Source organism: Dendrobates tinctorius, unplaced genomic scaffold, assembly GCF_039654945.1.
Source record: "Dendrobates tinctorius isolate UK_male_01 unplaced genomic scaffold, ASM3965494v1 ptg000082l, whole genome shotgun sequence".
Lineage (NCBI taxonomy): Eukaryota > Metazoa > Chordata > Amphibia > Anura > Dendrobatidae > Dendrobates > Dendrobates tinctorius.
Genome location: NW_027361750.1, coordinates 16,221,419 through 16,240,129, shown reverse-complemented (window position 1 = coordinate 16,240,129; position 18,711 = coordinate 16,221,419). Strand labels below are relative to the sequence as shown.

The 18,711-nt window shown below is 44.5% G+C and overlaps 1 protein-coding gene across 4 annotated transcripts in view; it reads right to left on the bottom strand.

Annotated features, from left to right (window-relative positions):
• The window catches only part of ASPH (aspartate beta-hydroxylase), a 303,702-nt gene that overhangs the window by 178,295 nt on the left and 106,696 nt on the right, over positions 1-18,711 (bottom strand). For all 4 annotated transcript variants that reach the window (XM_073583934.1, XM_073583936.1, XM_073583937.1 and 1 more), the window contains 5 exons: positions 15,450-15,506; positions 15,263-15,322; positions 9,494-9,517; positions 5,995-6,039; positions 3,373-3,399 (listed from right to left, as the gene is read on the bottom strand). In XM_073583934.1, coding sequence (XP_073440035.1) covers positions 3,373-3,399; positions 5,995-6,039; positions 9,494-9,517; positions 15,263-15,322; positions 15,450-15,506 — 213 coding nt within the window. The remainder of the gene's footprint in view (positions 1-3,372; positions 3,400-5,994; positions 6,040-9,493; positions 9,518-15,262; positions 15,323-15,449; positions 15,507-18,711) is intronic.

The window sequence follows — 18,711 nt, the reverse complement described above, 5'->3', positions numbered from 1 at the left end:
AAGATGTCGGAAAACACTGAATATATGAAATTAGGACTACATTACTGCTATACAGAATCTACTTCTAGAACGAAGATATTTAGTGCATAAATTGACCAACTGATGAGCGCCCATCAGCTGCAACAAGTTTTAACTTCCTTTGATGGGACTCGACATCTAATATTTATCAAATGTGCCCCTCCTACAAACGTGCGCACATGTTAAGTAGTTGCGCAGAAATTTCTGTACCAAAGCTGCTGCTCCAAAAACCTGCAGTTTATAGTACCAGAAAAATGAATGACATTTCTGAAATCTCATACACATGCTGCTTATCTTTTGTCTTGCAGATTTGACGCATGTTTATACCTGTAGCATGTCAATTCTTTTAGGGTTTTGTAGCATTTTTCACCAATTCAAAAGAACAGTGAAAAAATGTCTAAAAAAAAACTGCACCAAACACACATAAAACAGTGTTGAAAACGTGCGTACTTTACACAGTGCTTGTTATCCTAAGAAATGCGTTTTTGGTGCAGAAATTTCTCCTGTAAATTCTCAATGCGGGCACATACCTTAAGGCTTTTTATTTGTAGCAGAGGCCAGTTAGATAAATTTTAGGTTTAGGGTCCCATAAAAGAAAGGTAAAACTTGTCATGGCTGGTGGGCACACATGAGTTGGACAATTTTTCACCAATTACCTACATTTGATAAGTATCGTGTATATAGCAGAGCCCAAAATTTTATATATTCAGTGAGAGATGAATACATTTGTTTCTAGTGAATATTAAAAAAGGGGTATGCCCCATATTGCATATTTATAAATATGTCAAATGTGACCACTCCTTTAAAGGGAACCTGTGATCAGAAAAAACGCTATTAAAGGGTTTGTCCACTACTAGGACAACCCCTTCTTAAACTAAATGTTCAACCCGGTTCCAGCGGTGTCAGCATTCGCGGTCCAGGGGCAGTGATGTGGCGGAATGACACGTGATGCCCAGCTCCAAATCAGCGCTGGCGTCACCGTCTCTGCCTTCGGACAAATTGAACATGAATAGGAAGTCAGGGATGAGCTGCTTCCTCTGCATGTTCAGTTTGTCCAAAGGCGCAGACAGTGACACCACCGCTGATTGGGAGATGGCGTCACATGTCACAACACCGCATCACAGCCCGGGCAGAGCAAATACTGAGACCGCGGGAAAGGCACTGGCGGCAAATAAAGGTTTTATTATTTAAATCGAGGCCAAACATTGAGTTTAAAAAGGGTTTGTCCTCATAGTGGACCACCCCTTTAACCAGCAGATATGGGATTAAACTGCACATTAATAGTGTTAATAACCTGTCCGGCGCCCTAAGCTAGTCGAACTCTGAATGGAGAAAACAAACCTTATTCTCCTGCAGCGTGTTCCAGTTTCAAGGAGGCAGCGCGGATTCCGTCATGGCTTCAGAGTGGCGGCTCTAACAGCGCCCCCTGCACTCACTGGCGGCTTGCTCTGCATTGGCGGCTGTCATCTATATACTCAAAGCCACAACTCAACCAGCGCTGGCACCGCCCCTGTGGCAGAAACCGGAACTATGCGGGGGAGTAAAGTTAATTTTTTCCCCACAGCGTTCAGCTAAGTGCATGCAGGTTAATAATGCTATTAAGCTGCAGATTAACCCCATACAGTTGTGGCCAAAAGTATTGACACCCCTGCAATTCTGTCAGATAATACTCAGTTTCTTCCTGAAAATGATTGCAAACACAAATTCTATTATTATCATCTTCATTTAATTTGTCTTAAATGAAAAAACACAAAAAGAATTGTCCTAAAGCCAAATTGGATATAATTCCACACCAAACATAAAAAAGAGGGTGGACAAAAGTATTGGCACTGTTCGAAAAATCATGTGATGCTTCTCTAATTTGTGTAATTAACAGCACCTGTAACTTACCTGTGGCACCTAACAGGTGTTGGCAATAACTAAATCACACTTGCAGCCAGTTGACATGGATTAAAGTTGACTCAACCTCTGATCTGTGTCCTTGTGTGTACCACATTGAGCATGGAGAAAAGAAAGAAGACCAAAGAATTGTCTGAGGACTTGAGAAACCAAATTGTGAGGAAGCATGAGCAATCTCAAGGCTACAAGTCCATCTCCAAAGACCTGAATGTTCCTGTGTCTACCGTGCGCAGTGTCATCAAGAAGTTTAAAGCCCATGGCACTGTGGCTAACCTCCCTAGATGTGGATGGAAAAGAAAAATTTACAAGAGATTTCAACGCAAGATTGTGCGGATGTTGGATAAAGAACCTCGACTAACATCAAAACAAGTTCAAGCTGCCCTGTAGTCTGAGGGTACAACAGTGTCAACCCGTACTATCCGTCGGAGTCTGAATGAAAAGGGACTGTATGGTAGGAGACCCAGGAAGACCCCACTTCTTACCCCGAGACATAAAAAGCCAGGTTGGAGTTTGCCAAAACTTACCTGAAAAAGCCTAAAACGTTTTGGAAGAATGTTCTCTGGTCAGATGAGACAAAAGTAGAGCTTTTTGGGCAAAGGCATCAACATAGAGTTTACAGGAGAAAAAAAAAAGAGGCATTCAAAGAAAAGAACACGGTCCCTACAGTCAAACATGGCAGAGGTTCCCTGATGTTTTGGGGTTGCTTTGCTGCCTCTGGCACTGGACTGCTTGACCGTTTGCATGGAATTATGAAGTCTGAAGACTACCAACAAATTTTGCAGCATAATGTAGGGCCCAGTGTGAGAAAGCTGGGTTTCCCTCAGAGGTCATGGGTCTTCCAGCAGGACAATGACCCAAAGCACACTTCAAAAAGCACTAGAAAATGGTTTGAGAGAAAGCACTGGAGACTTCTAAGGTGGCCAGCAATGAGTCCAGACCTGAATCCCATAGAACACCTGTGGAGAGATCTAAAAATGGCAGTTTGGAGAAGGCACCCTTCAAATATCAGGGACCTGGAGCAGTTTGCCAAAGAAGAATGGTCTAAAATTCCAGCAGAGCATTGTAAGAAACTCATTGATGGTTACCGGAAGCGGTTGGTCGCAGTTATTTTGGCTAAAGGTTGTGCAACCAAGTATTAGGCTGAGGGTGCCAATACTTTTGTCTGGCCCATTTTTGGAGTTTTGTGTGAAATGATCAATGTTTTACTTTTTGCTTCATTCTCTTTTGTGTTTTTTTCATTTAAGACAAATTAAATGAAGATAATAATACCAAAGAATTTGTGTTTGCAATCATTTTCAGGAAGAAACTGAGTACCGTATTATCTGACAGAATTGCAGGGGTGTCAATACTTTTGGCCACAACTGTATCTGCAGGCTAATAGTATTTTTCTGGTGACAGGTTCCCTATAATACCAATGCGCTGTAAGCATATGATCTGAGGAAAGCCATTACTTACGACTCTCTGGTTCCTCAGTTTCAGCTTCTAGATAAGAAAGCACAAATGGATGTAAATCAGTGAAAATGTCAAATTCAGTTTTGTTCATAACAAAAGCTAAACAGCAAAAAACATACCCCAAGAGATCATTAGTGTGCAAAACAGACAGCCGCCAGATGGAAATAGTGTAAGGAGGAAAAAATCAGACATGTATGTTTTTTATTGGCAACACAGAAGAAAGTCCCAATTAGTGATGAGCGAGCGTGCTCGGATAAGGTGTTATTCGAGCATGCTTGTGTCTTAAACAAGCGTTTTTGGCATGTTGAAAAAATGCTTGAGTTGCTGCAGCTGCATGTGTAACAGCTGTTTGACATCTGCAACATACGCAGGGATTGCCTATTTATTAAGCAATCCCTGCACGTGTTGCGGCTGCGGAACAGCAAGACATGCAGCACCTGCGACTGGAGTATTTTCTGCGTCTTCGAAAAAAATACATATTCAGGACATGAGCACGCTCGCTCATCAGTAGTCCCAATACATGTCTATGGGTCCGTGATGACACATGGATGACGTCAACGTGAAGTCCATGTGCTGTCCGTATACAACACATTAAAGAATAGGAGAAGCACTGTAGTTTATTTATTTAGCCATATTTGAAAAAACAGTGATGACACGCCAAACACCGAGGACGCGCCGGCCAAACACCGAGGACGCACCGGCCAAACACCGAGGACGCGCCGGCCAAACACCGAGGACGCGCCGGCCAAACACCGAGGACGCGCCGGCCAAACACCGAGGACGCGCCGGCCAAACACCGAGGACGCGCCGGCCAAACACCGAGGACGCGCCGGCCAAACACCGAGGACGCGCCGGCCAAACACCGAGGACGCGCCGGCCAAACACCGAGGACGCGCCGGCCAAACACCGAGGACGCGCCGGCCAAACACCGAGGACACAGCAGCCATTTTTTATGCATATGTGAAAAACACTGATGTCTGAACAAGACCTATGACATTATTCAGTTGTCTGTTTGTTCATGTATACAAAAAATGTAATGGTCAGTGTTCTTGATCCAAGAGTCATGGATAAATAAATGACAAAGCTTCTCCTATACATTACTGATTGACATTATTGATTACACACTGATGCTACCCGTGTGCGAGCCGTGATTTTCACGGAGCCATAGACTTGTAATGGTGCTGGTCATACGTGATGTCGGAAGAAAAACGGTATGTCTCCGAGTTTTTTGCACGAACACGCAATTTATTTGAAAACTATGGATATAACACGTATGTGAGCGACGGATGTTTGAATAAAGCTTTAGGTTACAATCACACATCCATGGAAAATGTCCGTGTGGACATCACACTGACTAATAATTTCATAGATCCACCCACAAATCTTAAAAATGGATCCGTGTGTCCGGTCCATGAGACTCGGAGCAGGTCCTATTCTCATCCATTTTGAGGATTAGACTAGGTCATCTAAATCTAAGGGAATCAGTATAAAAAAGAGGACCCTGAGGACATACTGTGTTCTTCAATATCCCATCCAAGTCTTAGATAATTTTTTTTAACTGAGCAATTGAGAACATTAATGAAGAAAAAAAAAAAGTGTACACAGTCTTTCGGCTTCAAAAGTAAAAAAAAAAAAAAAAAAAAAATGCAACTAGGGTCACGGCCGAGGAGTAAAATAAATTAAATAAAGCTGGTTTGTACTTTTGGATGGCAGCGCACAGTTGTGTGACTGTAGCCTTAAAAGCAACACTCCAGCGTTCTGCTTTTTTTCACTGCTGGAGTGCTTTAAGAGCAAGTCTCTTGCACCCGGTTATATTCCCACCCTCTGACATCTTCATTGTTTTTCGCCACCGCTTCCGTCCCTGCGTGCCATTTTGTGAGCTCAGCTTCTGACTGGCTGGAGCTCAGAAGATAATTCACCAGTAAGTGACCTCCAGCTCGCTCCATGAAACCCTGGAGCAGTCGGCAGGTCAAAAACTGCAGGAGATGAGTCGGAGTGATGGCGGAAACTGAAACTCTGGAAGGAGAGTATCAGACAGGGGGCAGGGGACTTGAATTTTAAGCACCACTCCAGGGGTGAAATAACAAAATAAACGCTGGAGTGGTGCTTTAAGGCCAGTGCAGGACCTGAGGGTACAGTGTGTGTGACACTTGGAATCTCGCCTTGAATGCCTACATCATATACTCTCCATTCAGGCCCAGCACAGGCAATAGCACACTTTTTGTTCCTTTCACTTGCATATTTGTGCAATAGAAGGAAAGCCAACAGCTCCCTGCACATAGGTGCAAATGGTGTGAGGATGGCTACGTGCTGGACCAGATAAGCACCAAGATTCAATCATAGCACTGCCCATATTGTACAATTTATACTGCACCTCTACTCCATATACTTATGGGTGTACACACAGGCTCCTATCTATACAGAATATGCTGCCATCTGCAGTTACCGGGCCCCTACCGATCATTAATCATTTCCTGACATTTCTAATTATTGCTGTGTAACTTGCACAGAATCCTCCTAACATGCATTTCTGATTTAATTGGCTAGAAAAGTATTGTGCTTACACAAGTGGCGGGTTATGTTAAATCATCATATACTTATCACATGGAGCTAAACGGTTCTTACCATTAACCTCATCTTCAATGTCATCATTGAAAACATCTTCTGTAGCTAGAGGGGAATGAAAAAGAATACAGCGACTGAGGAGAATAGAAAGTGGAGGCGCTAGAACAAAACACTGTAGTATTTAATACCCTGATCTCATTAGCAGAAGTGAGAATAACCGCAAAATCCCAAACTCAACACTTAAAGCTAATTGCAAGTTGGCGCAGATTCCTGCCATGTCAGCTTAAAGAAAGCCGACCATACAAACACCTGACTAGTACATCACCTGTAAAAAGCTATCCAAAAGGAAGCATCAGAGGTTACTGCAGATGTGCAGCGCAGGAAGGGGACAAATTATTGTACAAAAATCCCATCCAGGGGCACAATCCCCAAGATCACCTGTCAGCAGGATATGAGTGTAAAGCCCTTTTAATGCTTATTTCATTTATACCTTGCTAGTAGAATATTATTTTGCGTGTTATTGAGAAATTGAGAAATCCATTTTTGAAGTCCTATGCTCAACTGCAATCGAGCGGGCACTGAACTCCTGAGCTCTGCTGTACTTCACCACCCACCGCAGGCCTCTGGTCATTGATTGACAGGTCACTCCTCCCTCAGTGACCCGTGTACCCTGCGTAAGCACCTTCATTGCCCGGGTTCATTGCAAGTATGGCACCTCCGCAGGGAGCGACTAATAACGTTGCCGGAGCTGGCACATTGATGTTGCAGCGTCATCAGGAGCTCACTTAGCAGGAACAGCCCACCCTGATGAAACAAACCCAGGCAATGAGGGCGCCTGCAAAGGGAAGACAGGACACTAAGGGAAGAGGGACTTGTCAATTTACAACTGGAGGCCAGAGCTGAGCAGCAACGTGCCGCAGAGCTGAGCAGCAACGTGCCGCAGAGCTGAGCAGCAACGTGCCGCAGAGCTGAGCAGCAACGTGCCGCAGAGCTGAGCAGCAACGTGCCGCAGAGCTGAGCAGCAACGTGCCGCAGAGCTGAGCAGCAACGTGCCGCAGAGCTGAGCAGCAACGTGCCGCAGAGCTGAGCAGCAACGTGCCGCAGAGCTGAGCAGCAACGTGCCGCAGAGCTGAGCAGCAACGTGCCGCAGAGCTGAGCAGCAACGTGCCGCAGAGCTGAGCAGCAACGTGCCGCAGAGCTGAGCAGCAACGTGCCGCAGAGCTGAGCAGCAACGTGCCGCAGAGCTGAGCAGCAACGTGCCGCAGAGCTGAGCAGCAACGTGCCGCAGAGCTGAGCAGCAACTGAGCAGTCAAGTACCCGCAACAATGCACTTTCGCACAAAACTTCAAAAAATACACTTCTCAAAAGTGCTCCAATAAAATTCTACTAGCAAGTCCTGAATATAATAAGAATTAAAGGGGCTTTACCATAATACCATTAGGGTGTTGAATAACCTGCTGACTGCTCAATTTTAAAGGTTTTCTTTTTATAATCAGAAATGAGTAAAATTGCAAACAAGCAACTCAAGAACAGAGAGGTTTCCTAATTCTATGGTTGCCTACGTTACCGGCCACCTAAAGAGAGCTTGCAAGTGCTGCTTTGTAGTGGTCTGCATCCGGAAATTAGACCGACTTCAAAGGCCTCATGCTTCACCAATACTGAAGACAAAGTTGCCTTTGCTTGCAGAATGGCAAGGGAAAGCACAGTTTAGGCCAGAGCTGTGCCATGCTGCTGGCCGGAGTTCAGACTTCCGGAACACACTGCTACCGGCACGCAGGAAGCAGCAGCTCATCTTCCGATCCCAACTAAACTAAACTGTCCCATGTGTATGACCAGTTTTACAGCATTAGTATCACAAACAGATGTTTGTAATGCTGGCGAGAGTTGAGATATTGTTTGTCTACACCCTCACCCATCCAAAGGAAAAACAAAAACCCTTTAACGCTCTGTGGCACGGACCCACGGCAATGACGCTTCCACTGTAATGAACTCAGTGCCACCTTAAAAAAGGTTTTCTTAAAGGGAAGGTGCCGTGATTTTAATTTTTGTATTAATAATTATTGATTATATAATCAATTATTTTTAATACAAAATTAAATGAACTACTTTCATAGTTTTTTTATTTATTACCTTTTACTTCTGCCACTGGAGGCTGCCATCTCTGTTAGTGTGGTTGTAACGACACTTTCACTCCTCACGGCAGCCATGGGCATAAGAAACTGCAGTCGGACTCCGACCCAATCTCTTACATTGAGGCCGCTCCTCCTGCCTCTCAGCTGTGACCTGGGCACACTCCAAGGCTGTTCACATCACAGCTGTGGGAGGAGATCGCGGCCATCTTGTTGTAGCCTGCATGTGCTGTGGTGTCAGGAGATGTCGGGGAGAAGCTGCTGCAGAAACATGGAGCGTTATGTCTGCTGCTTTTCTGTGGAGCTCTGATTTCTGGCTGGATGTGTTGCACCTCATCACCCTGATACAGTGACTGTCGGTACAGACCACAGCCTGGAGTCTCCTTGCAGTGATCAATGCATCTGCAGATAGAGCAGGATCCCTGCATGGTTACAAGGGGCGGCACCGAAAGCCAGGCTGGCCTGTAGTGGTTAACCCTTCCCTGCCTGCAGTGCATGGTGCAGGTAGGGGGATCAGTGTGCAGGCAGGCAGCAGAGGGGGCTGCATAGTGTAAAGAGGTGGGTAGCAGCTTCAGGGATGGATCCAGGATTCTGCAGAAGGTCTGACAGCCACCCTGGCACATTGTCCATCTACATGTGTATCCAATCCTATCCTGTGTGATACTCTGTTAAGCCGTGTATCTAATCCTGACCAGTTTGATGCTGAGCTGTGTATCTAATCCTGACCTGTGTGATGCTGAGCTGTGTATCTAATCCTGACCTGTGTGATGCTAAGCTGTGTATCTAATCCTGACCTGTGTGATACTGAGCTGTGTATCTAATCCTGACCTGTGTGATACTGAGCTGTGTATCTAATCCTCTCCTGTGTGATACTGTCTGCTGAGCTGTATTTCTAATCCTGTCCTGTGTGATACTGAGTGCTGAACCGTGTATCTTATCCCCCATAGACCAGCACACTGCTCTCCTGAAATACTCTGTGCTGCTGTCACCCTGCTCCTCTCCCAGAATCCTTGCTGCCTGCCATCCTCGGTGACTGTCTGCTTGTCAGTATAACTGTTCAGTCACCTTCAAAATGGCTGCTCACTGTGTTCCTGAATCTCATCCTCTCTTTTCCCTTAGCAAACACCCAGAAGGGGAAGAAAGGACTGACATCACACCCATGTCAGCATATTCCGCCCATAATTACTGCAGGGCAGTAATGTGAGCTTGTTGTACACTAGGTTTTTGTCAAGTTTCAGTAGCTACTCCCCCTAGTGTTTGAAAGTGGAAATGCCAAAACTTTTAAAATTATTTTTCATATTTTGCTAAAATATAAACAAATGATAATATTTTTTAAGAAAATTTAAACATTAATTCTTTACATTTTTTTTTATGGCACCTTCCCTTTAAGTTTCAGACGACGGTTATAAGGTATAAAGCGTCCATCTTACCCTCTACATGATCTTCAGCTGTATCTAGAGATTTAGATTAAAAAAAAAAAAAAAAATGATATCAATTTGATTCTTCAACAAACGCATAAATACAATCAAAGCTTTAACCGTTGGTGGTCTGGACCACTTCCCATTGCATTTTACCTGCCTCGTGTAAGTGTTTTGTGAAACTCTCATTCAATAGCACTGTATTGTACCTCAAGGTGGAGCTTGGGCAAAATCCGCCACAAAATACCCCACGTCCAATATCATGAGGGGTTTCCATTAGACATTTTAAGGCTGGCGATTTCCCCCCACCCCACCATTAATAAAAAAAAAAAGCGCATCTACTGATTTTTAATGTCTAGTTTGGATTATGAGAAATGAAGTAGGAAGGATAAAAAAATGCATCCAATTAAGTTCTCATACTGAAATTAGAAATGAGAGTTGCAATGTAAAGGCATCCGCTATTTTAGCTACATAAAGTACCCAGGAAGAGCCAACAGGAAGGTCCCTTTGCGTGTTGTCCCACTGGTCTACGCAGTCAGAGTCCAGTCTCCCCCACCCTACACTCAGGATCCGCTGAGCACTGGAGCCAATGATCTGAGAGGCGCGTGTCCTCCACCCTTCTGTCCTTGGGCAGCAGGCACCGCTAAGCGTGAACCCTCTTTGTTCTTGCTAATGCCCAAAACATGCTGGGCAAACCCTGAACAGCGCTTTAATATGGGCGATGAACGCAGTAGAGGTGGCCAGCCACGGGTTGGTGAAGAAGGAGCACCTGAGGCAAACGTGCAGGTTAGTGGAGCTGGACACTATCTCTGCTGCATTCCAAGTGCAGGGCATGGAGGAGTGAGCTTGGATAAGACCAGATTCTGCTCTCCTGCTTGGTATCACATCACGCTGTACATTCCATTACAGCGCTGTGATATGGGTGATGGCTATAGGTGTAGCAGGGGGCGCTCTATACTACACTGGTGACTTGGTGGCGCAGCATAGTTCTCCCTCAGCCCCCATACCCTGGGAGGTGAGTGGAGGACACGGTGTCCTCTACGACAAACAAGAATGTGTCAAGTCTCCCTCTATTGGCCCACACATAAAAATGCCTTAGTGTGTCATGTGGCCATCCAACCACATGGTGGCAGTATTTGAGTTACAAATGTTAACACCAACACAACACACGTTAAGGCGTATACATATATACAGCTCTGGCAAAAATTGACCACTGCAAAATTTTCATTTTGTCTGATTTTTCTCTTTATAGGTATATTTTTGAGTAAAATGTAAATTGCTCTTTTATTCTATAAACTACTGACAACATGTCTTCGAATTTCCAAGCACTAAATTTTGTATTTATTTTCAGAAAATGAGAAATGGTCAAAATATAAAAAAATGCAGTGCTTGCAGACCTCAAGTAATTCTAAGAAACCAAGTTCATAATAATTTAGAAACAATACTAATGTTTTAACTCAGGAAGAGTTCAGAAATGAATATTTTGTGGAATAACCATGATTTTTAATCACAGCTTTCATGTGTCTTGGCAGGGCCGGCTCCAGGTTTTTGTGGGCCCCGGGCGAAAGTGTCTCAGTGGGCCCCTTTAACATGTACCACAATTCATGATGCACAGATACGGCAAAGGAATATAGGTATAGTACAATGCCAAAGATATCACTTACTTCTTACATTACATGAGTGATCTCTATTGTAAATTCTACAATAGCTCAGAAACCAGCAAATCCTCGCAGAGCACAGTGCCCTAGGTGGGGACTCAAAAGTTTTCATTTTAGATTGGACAGTATAGAACTTTATACAGTATTCTGGGCATCACAGTCTTCCATACAGTTTACTGGGCCCCATATATTGCTTCATACAGAATAATGAGCCTCATATAATGCTCCATACAGAATAATGAGCCCCTAATATTGCTTCATAGAGAATAATGGGCCTCATATAATGCTCCATACAATATGAGCCCCAAATATTGCTTTATACAGAATAATGAGCCTCATATAATGCTCCATACAGAATAATGAGCCCCAAATATGGCTTCATACAGAATAATGAGCCCCATATATTGCTTCATACAGTATAATGAGCCCCATATATTGCTTCATACAGAATAATGGGCCCCATATATTGCTTCATACAGAAAAAGGGTCCTCATATAATGCTCCTTACCTAACAATGGGCATCATATAATGCTCTATACAGAATATTGGGCAACATACAATGCTCCATACAGAACTCCATACAGAAAATGGGCCTCATATAATGCTCCATACAGAATAATGGAAACCATATAAAGCTCCATACAGAATAATGGGCCCAATAAAATGCTCCATACAGTATAACAGGCCCAATATAATGCTCCATACAGAATAACGGGCCCAATATAATGCTCCATACAGAATAACAGGCCCAATATAATGATCCATACAGAATAATGAGCCCCCATATAATGATCCATACAGAACAATGGGCCCCATATAATGCTCGAAACAGGGTAATGGGCCCCATATAATGCCCCATAGAGAATAGGCTCATCTCCCACGTTGGACTCATTTTCATCCCTGCTGGGCTCATTCTCATCTCCGCTGGGCTCATCACTAATGGCTTCCATAAGTTACATACCATACCCTCCTCGGAGTCCCCCTGGAGGTTTGTCATTATCAGCGCGCTCCTCCTGATGAGTTGTAATGATTATGAAGCAATGAGAACTCGGCCCCGGCTCGGTCCCCCCTAATCATTTTTTCATTGTTGTAACTATCATCACCCCTCCCCAGGTATCACCCCCTCCCTAAAGCCAGAAATCACCTTTTTTGGGGGTTGAGAAGTGTTACTACAGTCTGAGTACCTGCAGTGCCAGCTGCAGCAGGAGCCGCCACTTGGAGTGAGGAGCCTCAGTGAGCGCCGGGATCATGTGTCGCCGTTGGTGTCCGGTGCCAGCTGCAGCAGGAGCCAACACTTGGGGAGCAAGGAGCCTCAGCCCTCAGCGAGTGCCGCTGCCCGCCGGGATCATGTGTCGGTGTCCGCCGGTGCCAGCTACCACAGCAGGTAGGAGCCGCCACTTGGAGCGAGGACTGGAGCCTCAGCGAGCGCCTGGATGTGTCAGTGTCTCCGGACGGTCCCTCCGTTCCGTTTTCAAACTAAGCTTCTGTCCTCCGCCCGCCTCCTCCTGTCTCCGCCTCGTCGCTTCATCCCTGCGTGGCACATGTGAGAAGAGACAGGGGGAGGGGGGACAGGGGAGCTCTCCACCAAACACAGGAAGACACTCCTGACTGCCTGGACTCTGATTGGCTGACGACGCGCTATCATTGGCCTGAATGAGAATGTATGCGTCCAATAGAAGCGCGTCTGCTGCCGCCGCCGCCACTGATTCAAGCTAAGGTCGCATTCCCAGACAGTGTGAGTGGGCCCCCCGTCTCGCCAGGGCCCCAGCACTTGCCCGGGTATGCCGGGTGCTGACGCCAGGCCTGTGTCTTGGCATGCTTTCCACCAGTCTTTCACACTGCTTTTGGGTGACCTTATGCCACTCCTGGTACAAAAATTTAAGCAGTTCTTCTTTGATGGCTTGTGACTATCCATCTTCCTCTTGATTACATTCCAGAGGTTTTCAATGGGGTTCAGGTCTGGAGATTGGGCTGGCCATGACAGGGATTTGATGTGGTGGTCCTTCATCCACACATTGATTGACCTAGCTGTGTGGTATGGCGCACTGTCTTGCTGGAAAAAGCAGTCCTCAGAGTAGGAGAACATTGCCTGAGCAGAAGGAATCAACTGTTTTTCCAGGATAACCTTGTATGCGGCTTGATTTATACCTCCTTCACTAAGATTAACCTGTCCAATTCCAGCCTTGCTGAAGCATCCCCAGATCATCACCGATCCTCCACCAAATTTCACAGTGGGTGCAAGACACTGTGGCTTGTACGCCTCTCCAGGTCTCCGGCTAACCATTAGACAACAAGGTGTTGAGCAAAGCTAAAAATTAGACTCATCAGAGAAGATTACCTTACTCCAGTCCTCTATAGTCCAATCCTTATGGTCTTTGGCAAACTTCTGCCTGGCTCAACTTTGCTTCTCATTGATGAAAGGCTTTTTTCTTGCTTTATATGACTTGAGCCCTGCCTCTAGGAGCCTGTTACAAACTGTTCTTGCCGTGCACTTCACCCCAGCTGCCATTTGCCATTCCTTTTGTGGGTCACATGATGTCATTCTGCGGTTGCTGAGTGACATTCAAATAAGATGACGGTCATCCCAGTCAGTGGAGAGTCATTTTCGCCCTCTTCTGGTCTGTAGCTTTGTTGTCCCCAATGTCTGCTGCTTGACCCTGTTGTAATGGACTGACGTCTTAGAAATTTTATAGGATGGAGGTAACATGATGCTCACTCTATCCCTCTGCTAGTAAAGCCAGAATTGAGCCCCCCTTTTCCTCACTCAAGACTTTTCTTTTCAACTCCTTTGGCATGGTTAAAAGTTATTTTTTTTATTCCTATTACTTTTGGGATATTACTAGCACTTGTTTTGCCATCCAGCTTGTCCTATTGCAAGAGGATTGTGAACACCACAGCAGGGTTTTTTATACTTTGCTTTGTTAAATAAGATTTGGTTCAGGTGATCACCTAATCAAAAGCACATTAAGTAGAATGAGGTGTACTCTGGTTGGAATTCAACTGACAATGGAATGGAATGGCTGTCAGACATGTAGAGAAGCTGATTTTTATAAAACTGTGCAGTGGTCTCTTAATTTTCACCAGAGCTGTATATCTTTTAGATCCTTTATACATTTTGTAGCAATTTTAGTTGTGGCTACAACTTGACTATTAATCAATGGCTCAAATGAGGTTTAACAAGCGCTTACAGTTTTAAAAGCAAAATGAATATAGTGCTGGACTTAGCAGTACAATCATTTCTGAAAATCATTGCATTGGGGGATACTGCCGATAACCCATAGCGTGGAGCAATCTGTTCTTATCAAGACAGATAACTGCTCCGTAATGATGAGCAAAAGTGCTGGGATACGGCGTTATCTGAAAATTCCCGGGTGCTACAGTGTCTTCACCATGCTCAAAAAACATGTTCAAGTCCCCATGGCTGCATGTGTCACAGGTGTTTGGCAATCCCTGCACGTGTTCTGTCTGTCGAACAAACCGGAAACCCCTGTTATGTGTTGTGGCTATCGAACACCAGTGAGACATGGAGCCGCGGGGACTCGAACATGTAAGGCTGTGTGCACACGATGCAGATTTGCAGCGGTTCCGCAGCGGATTTTACCGCGCAGAAACGTTGCATATCCGCATTGTGATGTAAAGTACCATTAAAAGCAAAGAAAAAAAAACCGCTGTGCAGACGCTGCAGATTTTTCAGCGCGGTTTTCCTGCGGTACAAAATCTGCAGCATGTTACTTCTTTTGTGCGGTTTTCTATCTCCCCTGTCACCAAATCCGCAGGGGGAAAACCGCAATGGAAAACCGCATGAAAACCGCGTGAAAAATGGAAGAAATCCGCAGGAAAAATGCAGGTCATTTGACCTGCGGTTTTCTTCCATTCTACACGGAAAAATCCGCAGGGCCAAAAAGTACGTCTGCACTCAGCCTCAGACACTTGGTTAGCACACAAGCATGCTTAGATAACACCTTATCTGAGCATGATCAATCATCACTACTGCTCCTCTTTTGAGGACACAGAATTACATAGTAATGACACAATGGTGGGCTGAGGACATGGCCAGATTCCTACATCACCAAGTCTTCTAGGTTCTAGAATTACAATATCAAGGGATGAAGGAAGCTGTTACCTGCTGTGTCTGTTGCAGATTCCTCTGCTTGTTCATGCACTTCATTTGCGTCTGGAAAATCTGCACAACACCAGGGAATAGAGTGTTAATAAAAATGTTCCTACTCCTAAATATGTCCAATAAGTCAGTATTTGGTGAACAGACCCAACGAGTCCTCTACATATAGTATGCAGGTCACCTTCCATACCTGACAGTTCTGCTGGTTCTTCCTCTTCCAGTTCGGTTTGAGGACTATATTCATTGACTGAAAGCAAAACAAACATATAATTATACACACAAGCATAATCTATGACTGTAACATGAAGCAGATTGCTAGCGTCAGAACTACGGCTATCACTATGAGCTTGGATGGCTATGTTTGTTAGGAAAACAATACTGACATCTTGTGGTTCAGTCCTTCAAATTCTGCTGTATACGATATAAGAAAGCCCCCATGTGCAGCTTCGGCGGTCCCATAATATAATAACCCAGATATCTGGTACAATTCACTTAACTCGTTGAGTAAATTGTTATTAATGGTTCTCAGTGAAGTAAAGAAGATATGGAGCTCCTAATATCTTACGTAGAAGCCGTTCTGTGGTTCTCGACACACTGAATGGTACAGGGCTGTTCATCTCCATTCAATGTTCACACCCGGCCATCACCAGAGCTAATAACAGGTGATCATGGGAGTAACCGGGTGTCTTATCGCCACTGGTCTGAAATAGAAGACCCATCCTAAGGATAGGTCATCAATATAGGACTGGACAACAGCTAAAATTGTTTCACATTTGCTCCTGGACATTACGTTAAGAAAAAATAAAAATGAAAAAAAAAAAAAAAAAAAACATCAATCCACAACAAAAGATCACAAAATGTTCTAAACTTATTCTGCGGTATAAGTCATACTTTGAGTTTTAATTACGCGTTTATAACTTAATATACAGTCATGGTCAAAAGCGTTGGCACCCTTGAAATTGTTCCAGAAAATTAAGTATTTCTCCCAGAAAATAATTGGAATTACACGTGTTGTCATACAAGTATATTTCCTTTGTGTGCATTGAGACAACAAAAACACAGCAAATTGGACATAATTTCACAAAGTCCCAAAATTTGGCAGGAAAAAATTGTTGGCATGACCCAGCCTATTTTGACCTTAATGACCGGACCATTTTTTGCAATTCTGACCAGTGTCCCTTTATGAGGTAATAACTCAGGAACGCTTCAACAGATCCTAGCGATATGGAGACTGTTTTGACATAATGGGCTTCATGTTAGTGGTAAATTTATGTCAATAAGTTTTGGTTTGTGAAAAAATCCGAAATTTGGCGAAAATTTTGAAAATTTTAAAATTTTCAAATTTTGAATTTTTATTCTGTTAAGCAAGAGCGTTATGTGACAAAATGGTTAAGGCTAGTTTCACACTAGCGTTACCAAGCGCAGCGCAGGGCCGCCGCTAAGCTCCGCCCCTGGCCGAGCCCCCTCCGGTCAGCTCCTCCTCTGGGCGCATGACGCTGCATGTGATCAGCGCACCCTATATTTAGCGTTGGGTACGCTGGCCGAGCGGTGGTAAGGTTTTGCCGGCTCATGCGCCCTTTTTGCGCTGCGCCGAGCGCACAAAAATGCAACAGAGTGCGTTCGGCGCACATCGGTGCAGCACAAAAAGGGCGCATGCGCCGGCAAAACCACACCAGCACACGGCCAGCGTACCCAATGCTAAATATAGGGTACGCTGATCACATGCAGCGTCATGCGCCCAGAGGAGGAGCTGACCGGAGGGGGCGCGGCCGGTGGCGGAGCTTAGCATCGGCACTGCGCTGCGCTTGGTAACGCTAGTGTGAAACTAGCCTAATAAATAACATTTCCCACATGTCTACTTTACATCAGCACAATTTTAGAAACAAATTTATTTTTCTTAGGAAGTTATAAGGGTTAAAAGTTGACAAACTATTTACCATTTTTACAACAAAATTTACAAAACAATTTTTTTTAGGGACCACCTCACATTTGAAGTCAGTTTGAGGGGTCTATATGAGTGAAAATACCCAAAAGTGACACCATTCTAAAAACTACACCCCTCAATCTGATCAAAATTACATTCAAGAAGTTTATTAACCCTTCAGGGGTTTCACAGCAGCAGAAGGAACATGGAAGGAAAAAATGAACATTTAAGTTTTTAGTCACAAAAATGATCTTTTAGCAACAATTTTTTTTTTCCCAAGGGTAAAAGGAGAAAGTGGACCCCAAAAGTCGTTGTCCAATTTGTCCCGAGTACGCTGAAACCCCATATGTGGGGGGAAACCCACTGTTTGGGCGCACGGCAGGGCTCGGAAGGGAAGGAGCGCCATTTTTTGAATGGAGAATTAGCTCCAATCGTTAGACACCATGTCGCGTTTGGAGAGCCCCTGTGTGCCTAAACTTTGGAGCTACCCCACAAGTGACTCCATTTTAGAAACTAGACCCCCAAGGAACTTATCTAGATGCATAGTGAGCACTTTAAACCCCTAGGTGCTTCACAAATTGATCCATAAAAATGAAAAAACTTTTTTTCACAAGAATTTTCATTTTTTCATTTTCACATGGGCAACAGGATAAAATGGATCCTAAAATTTGTTGGGAAATTTCTCCTGATTAAACGGATACCTTATATGTGGTCATAAAACACTGTTTGGGCGCACGGCAGGGCTCAGAATGGAATGGAGAGCCATTTGACTTTTTGAATGGAAAATTAGCTCCAATCGTTAGCGGACACCATGTCGCGTATGGAGAGCCCCTGTTGTGCCTAAACTTTGGAACTCCCCCCCCCCCCCATTTTGGAAACTAGACCCCCCAGGGAACTTACCTAGATGTATGGTGAGCACTTTGAACCCCCAAGTGCTTCAAAAAATTATTTTTTAGCCCGCAATTTTTTATTTTCACAAGGGTAACAGGAGAAATTGGACCTCATAAGTTTGTCCTAAGTACGCTGGTACACCATATGTTGGGGGGAACCACTGTTTGGGCACACGTCGGGGCTCGGAAGGGAAGTAATGACGTTTTGAAATGTAGACTTTGATGGAATGGTCTGAAGGCATCATGTTACGTTTGGAGAGCCCATGATGTGCCTAAACAGTAGAAACCCCCCACAAATGACCCCATTTTGGAAACTAGACCCACCAAGGAACTTATCTAGATGTGTGGTGAGCACTTTGAACCCCCAAGTGCTTCACAGAAGTTTATAACGCAGAGCCGTGAAAATAAAAAAATTTTCCACAAAAATAATTTTTTAGCCCCCAATTTTTTATTTTCCCAAGGGTAACAGGAGAAATTAGACCTCCAAAGTTGTTGTTCAATTTTTTCCTGAGTACGCTGACACCCCATATGTTGGGGTAAACCTTTGGGCACACATGGGGGCTCGGAAGGGAGGGAGCACCGTTTGACTTTTTGAACGGAAAATTGGCTGGAATTAATGGTGGCGCCATGTCGCGTTT